Source organism: Triticum aestivum, chromosome 5B, assembly GCF_018294505.1.
Source record: "Triticum aestivum cultivar Chinese Spring chromosome 5B, IWGSC CS RefSeq v2.1, whole genome shotgun sequence".
NCBI classification, from domain to species: domain Eukaryota; kingdom Viridiplantae; phylum Streptophyta; class Magnoliopsida; order Poales; family Poaceae; genus Triticum; species Triticum aestivum.
In genome coordinates, this window is record NC_057807.1 from 509,270,448 (window position 1) to 509,276,524 (window position 6,077).

Consider the following 6,077-nt stretch of genomic DNA (forward strand, 5'->3'; position numbering starts at 1 on the left):
AATTATTAAATTAATTAATTCATTTTATTTTATTTTCATTTTCATTTTCTTTTAAAACGTTTTGTGGGCTGGGCCCCCCTGGTCAGTGGCCCGAAGGGGCCTTAGCGGGCGTGTGGGCGTCGGGTCACCTGGACGCAGCCGTAACGGGTGCAGCCCAGCGCCACGGGGCGCCGGCGGCCACGGCACCGGCAGGCGGCCGGAACGGCGCGGAGACGGAGGGGGCCGTGCGGCGACGGGGTTTGCCACGGGGAGCAAGGGCGACGGCTGGGCGCTGCACGGGCGGGTGCCGCGCGGAGCAGCAGCAGTGCAGCAGCAGGGGCCGGGGCGCGCGCGAGGCCACGGTGAGCGCGGGCCGCCGGAGTGGAGCGGAGCGGGGCGCGCGGGGCATGGTGGCGCGGTCGACACGGGAGGGAGAGAGGAGAGGGAGGGGCTTGCTCACGGCGGGGAGTAGGGCACGGGGCAGCGGGGCTCGTGGGGGAAGATGGGGACGACGGCGATGTGAAGGTGGCGTTCCGGCGAGTCGGCGACGCGGGCTCGTGGAGGCCATTCGGGGAGGAGGACGAGGACGGCCGCGCGACGGGGAGACGAGCGGCTGTGGCAAGGGACGGCTCCGGCGTCGTCGTCGAGCGGCAGGGGCGATCCAGGCGGCGTGGGGCGGCGTGGCGGCGGACGAGGGCGAGGTGGAGGCGACGGGTGGCGGCGTCGGGCGGGAGGTTCGTTCCCCCCGATCCGATCTGGATCGGGGAGGAGGGGGAAGAGCGACTGGGGGAAGGGGCGAGTGGGGGGGGAGTGGGTGACTAGGGGAGGGGGTTAGGGTTTCGGGGTGAGGGGCCATATAGGCCAGGCGCGGGGTGGGCCGGTTGGGGCCAGTTGGGCTGGCCAGCAGCTGGGCCGGCCTGGCTAACAGCTGGGCCAGCTGGCCCAGTGGGGGGGGTCCTTTTATATTTTTTTTGTTCTGTTAGTTTCTTTCTTTTATTTATTTTCCTTTTCTGTCTTTATTTATTTTAAAATACTTAGGCAGTTTATAAAATTGTGTTTATTACACCATATTGACCTATGTAAAATATGGCATCTCCCGAACACTTTTGTTTTAAATTTTGAAAAACTTTTATTGTTTGCTTGATTTTGATTTTGAATTTGAATCGTTTCGAACTAACGCGAGATTACTAACAGTAATCAAAGTGACATGGCATCGTTAACGTGGGATTAATGTAGCCTAATTATCCGGGCGTCACAGTCAGGTTGTTTCTTCAAGACAAAAGAAAATGGCTAAGGGATTTTCCTTTCTCGAGAACATTCTTAGTTACAAATCATCACTGATTAATCACTTATAAATCAAATCCACATGGATATTTACCTTTTATGTATTTCCTCTTCACCTGCAAGGAAATGATTTACCAACTTTAGCGGAATCAACATTGAGCTTAACTTCTGATAGCACGTCGATCAATTTACTCCATATGTGCATATTTATTGAATGACGCGGGGGACTTTTGCAGCATACACTTCACATATTTTTGAAAAAAAAAATCCTTCAACAAAAAGCTAAATACTTTTTTATACTAACCTTATTGAACAACAATCCTCTATGTAGGAGAATGAGAATTTCATTGTGCTGTAATTTCTAGAGAATGAATTTCATTGTCATGCGCCCCTCCACAATCATTTTGGTTCCTTTACGACCCTGGTAAGAAAAAACGGATTGAAATCCATCACATCTTGTTTTTATTTTACATTTTCACTTCCAACGATCCATTTAGCTTTTCACTTTCCGTTCTTTCCTCCATTTCTTTTACACCTTTTATTCTTTTCCCTTCAATGAATTGCCTCAACTTTCCAATAGAAAAAAGTACTTCATTAAATAGCGAGTGTCATCTTTATGACTAATCAACTTCATTTTTCAAACTCAGTTGCGTTGTTGGATTGACAATACCTATATACTCAATCTTTAACATGTTAAAAAACATCAAACATAACTACCATGCAAATAGTTAACTACCCATACACACTTACACAATAACTGCAATGAACCTCAACAGCCTTGCATTGATAAAATGATTACCAAAAATATTTTTGATTAGCACTCAAGTTAAGCACAACACATGCATAGCAGACAGTTAAAAATCCACGCTCTTCAAGATGCAATAACTTAACAACGCATACACCATATATTTATCATACTACCAGCCAAATAACTACAAATATTTTTTGTTATGTAGTTTTTGCCATAAAATTATCATCGTTATGATAGAAATGCACTTGTATTTACTGAGAAATCTACATCCAGTTTAATCCGTGCTGCTACAACTTAGAACCGTAACAAAGTTCAGGTCTCGTTCTCTCATGCATATCTGAATTTGTAACATGAGCTCACTTTGATCATGTATTTGTAAGACAAAATACAATATCAAAGTGAGAAACGTATATAGATATATTTATTTCCAACCCAAATATTTAGTATCGGAAGCATCTAGATACAAGTACAACAACACATATAAATGAATTCTACAATCTCTCTCTACTCGAGAGGAAACATAGCTTTCTAATAACACAATTTGATTCACCCCTTGACCTTTGAGGGACAAATATGGTACACATAACACTATTCTACACCTTACCGAAATGCATCAATCCAAGAATTAAACGAGCACGTTCTTTTATTAATTGTTGCACTTATCTACACTATGTATGACATGCAACACAAGCTGACATTTTCTTCAGTTGTTTGCAAGCTAGATTTAGCTAGACTATTAGAGGTTTGATCCACTTGAGCTGTCGACCATGGAGGCATCGTCAAGCAAACTCGAGTCCCCTGCCCCAAAATCTTGGTAGTCGAGCAGCCAATCCGTCGCTCCAATGTCCCACGACATGGCAGAAGGAATGCTATTGAACTTGTCAACATCATTTTCGACTGTGAAGTCAAGCCACGGCTCTTCGACGATGCCAATGGTGGGGAGGTCATCCTCGTCTTCCAGCAGCCACTTCACTAGTGGATCCTGGTCATGGATGCCGTTGGTACCACCCGTAGTGTTGTCGGTGTTTGCGCCTGATAACTCCGGCGGGCTGGACTCGCTGCCGACTGATGACGCGTCCTTGTCCCTATTGATGTGTGTGTCCTGCTGCTGGCTTTTTTCCCCATTGTTGGACTTGCATTCTATCGTTATGGTCGAGGATTGTGCAGACGTTGTGGATAGGCTAGCTTGTTGTGGCTGCTTTCGGACTTCGAGGGGCTCGTGTGTGATCGGGTCAATTCCCATCTTGATGAGCTTCTTCTTTATGTGTGTGTTCCAATGATTCTTAATCTCATTATCTGTCCTTCCTGGTAACTTGGCAGCAATTTTGGACCATCTGCATAGAGCCGCAGACAAAATTAAAACTAAATACGCATACGGAAAATAGACAAAAGCTTTCAAATAGTGCACATTCAAGCTCTCATAACTTTTGAGATTTGCAGGTAGATTATTAAAGAAAATTGTCTATATTTTTCACTAGCATTTCTGTATGAAACTTGGTCCATATCTTCTACTCCCTCCGTTCCTAAATATAAGTCTTTCTAGAGATTCCACTATAAACCACATACGGATGTATATAGATGTATTTTAGAGTGTAAATTCACTCATTTTACTCCGTATGTAGTTCATAGTGGAATCTCTACAAAGACTTATATTTAGGAACGGAGGGAGTAAAACATAACCAAATTAGAGAAAAATGAGTACCTTTTAATTCAGGGCTTATATAAGAACGAAAGCCAACTGAGTACGTTCGTCCTTGTCGCTGAGTCATGGTTTCTTTCTAACGTTGATTACATTCTTACTATGCATGGTTTTTTAACTAGCTACATATATGCATGTCACAACTAGTCAACACTTTCATGGAAAACTTGGGGATATGGAAGTACCACGAGTTTCAAATATCACTATCCACTCCATCGACATCATCTGTTTCTTAAAGCCGAGTAGCCTTTTATCAGTGACAAAATAACAAAAGTGGTTGGTAGAGTGAGAGAGTGGCCTTTAAAAAAGTTCCAAGCGTGAGAGGCAGCTCGACCCTGAGGGTGATGCTTTCCATTTTTGAATCCAACGCTTAGGGCTTCCTCAGCCACACGAGCAAAGCTAGTGGTACTACCGGTGGCTGCTGGCTCGATCTAGGTCACTCATCTGGACAGTGATGGATACAAGAAAAAGAAAAAAGTAGTGGCTATTGCTGGAATTTTTTGCTGCTATATGCCACTTGTATCATTGTATGCCACTAGGCTCGAGAAGGACAGTCAATATTATACTGACACTTTCTTTTGCAGAAAGGGGATTTCCCCGACCTCTGCATATACTGATATTCGGTGTTTAGGATTCCTAGAGGCTAGAGCTAGAGACCAACAATGTTAATTTAAAATTTGGGACATGAATTAGTTATTTTTATGAGTGTTAGTTACCATTCGTACAAACATGGCATGAGCTATATAGTATGACTTTGCATTAAGGACCATTCATTTGTTCCGACCATAGTTTTTTTGTCCTATCTACATCAGTTCGTGTGTACGGTAGATCAGTGGTACACGTAGGTTATAAACCTCGTACGAAGGCAATAGGTCACCAGCATGTCACGTTTATTCTTCGATGACATATTTCACCATGGTTTTACAATTTCCAGTCGTATGTGGAGTATTTATAAATCTTCACAACTACCTTTTTTTCAACCGGTGATACTTGATTCTATTAATTGCTCGACGGAAATAACAGTTCATCACAAGCAGCAGAGGGGACTACTGCTTAAATCACCACTCCCATATCATTTTAGCGCGCTAATAATCAATTACTGCTTCCTAGTACTGCCTAGGCACGATCGATGTCACATGTGCATCGATCTCTATCTGGCATTCGGGCTACGTACTAGCTCCTGTCAAAACCCCGAAAAGGTACATACTACCTTGTACTCCCTCCGTTCCAAAATACATGACCCAACTTTGTACTAACTTTAGTACAAAGTTGGATCATGTATTTTGGAACCGAGGGAGTAGCTCACACTGCTGGTCGATCACTTCGTTTTCAAGTAATTTGAGATTTGGTGTGTGCTCCTGGCAGTTGAAGTTGTTTGGACTCAACAGCGACGATGAAGACTTAACATTAGAACATATATACATCATGGCGACATGGCTACTGGCTACTCGATCTCTAGCCAGCTCGATCCCAATTAGTATTGGTCAGGTCCTTTTCGTGCACATTAACCAGGCACCATATGAATGCATGTATATCGATATCCTATCTTACTCTAGCGGATTAATCCTGTTCTTACCCTAGCTAGCTGGAGGATAAGCTTCAGACCACCATATTGCTACGTGATCATCGATCCATATATGCATGCATGTGGAAGACTCTCATGCATTTTCCCTTTCTGTAGTATGTACATGCAAGTAGGAGTACGTGGGATGAGAAAAATTATGTACCTGTTGCCGAGCTTGGCGTGGAGGTCGACGACGAGCCGCTCCTCGTCGTCGGTGAGGAGGCCGCGCTTGAGGTCGGGGCGGAGGTAGTTGGTCCAGCGGAGGCGGCAGCTCTTGCCGCAGCGCAGCAGGCCGGCCAGCTTGGGCACGGCGCGCCAGCAGCAGCGGCCGGCGTTGCCGAGGATGAAGGCCATCAGCTTCCGGTCCTCCTCCGCCGTCCACGGCCCGCGCTTCACCCCCAGCTTGTCGCAGCACGGCTGCCGCCCCATCGTCTCCTATCTCCCGCTGCTGCTGCCGGCGCCGGCGATCGACCTCGGCTCTTAAAAGGCCGGGGCCGAGCGCGCTACCAACCTCTTTCTCCGCGGTGCGGTGTGATCGCTGATGGCTTGGGCAGGGGAGGCGGGGTAGCAAAGGCAAAGCATGCAATGCACATCGATCGAACAGTGTGACAAGTGCGTCGGAGCTGCAACCATAGCGTGTATATATTTATAGCTCAGTCCATGGGCTAGCTAGATCTCTTTTTAATCTACGGTGATGGTGATGGCAAATGAAGAGGGAGGGAGGAGACAGGCTGAGCCCCACGAGGAGCACTTGGTCGTCTGAGGGACACAACTCTCATACTGTACACCTTGCTGCTTTC

General features: G+C 46.0%; 1 protein-coding gene across 1 annotated transcript; it reads right to left on the reverse strand.

The window, feature by feature from the left end:
- Positions 1–2,575: 2,575 nt before the first annotated feature.
- On the reverse strand, positions 2,576–5,875 carry LOC123116645 (MYB-like transcription factor ODO1). Its single transcript, XM_044537581.1, has 2 exons — positions 5,441–5,875; positions 2,576–3,348 (listed from the first exon to the last, which is right to left on the reverse strand). The coding sequence occupies exons 1-2, from the start codon at positions 5,704–5,706 to the stop codon at positions 2,751–2,753; spliced, it is 864 nt and encodes a 287-aa protein (XP_044393516.1). The 5' UTR covers positions 5,707–5,875; the 3' UTR covers positions 2,576–2,750.
- Positions 5,876–6,077: the final 202 nt, after the last annotated feature.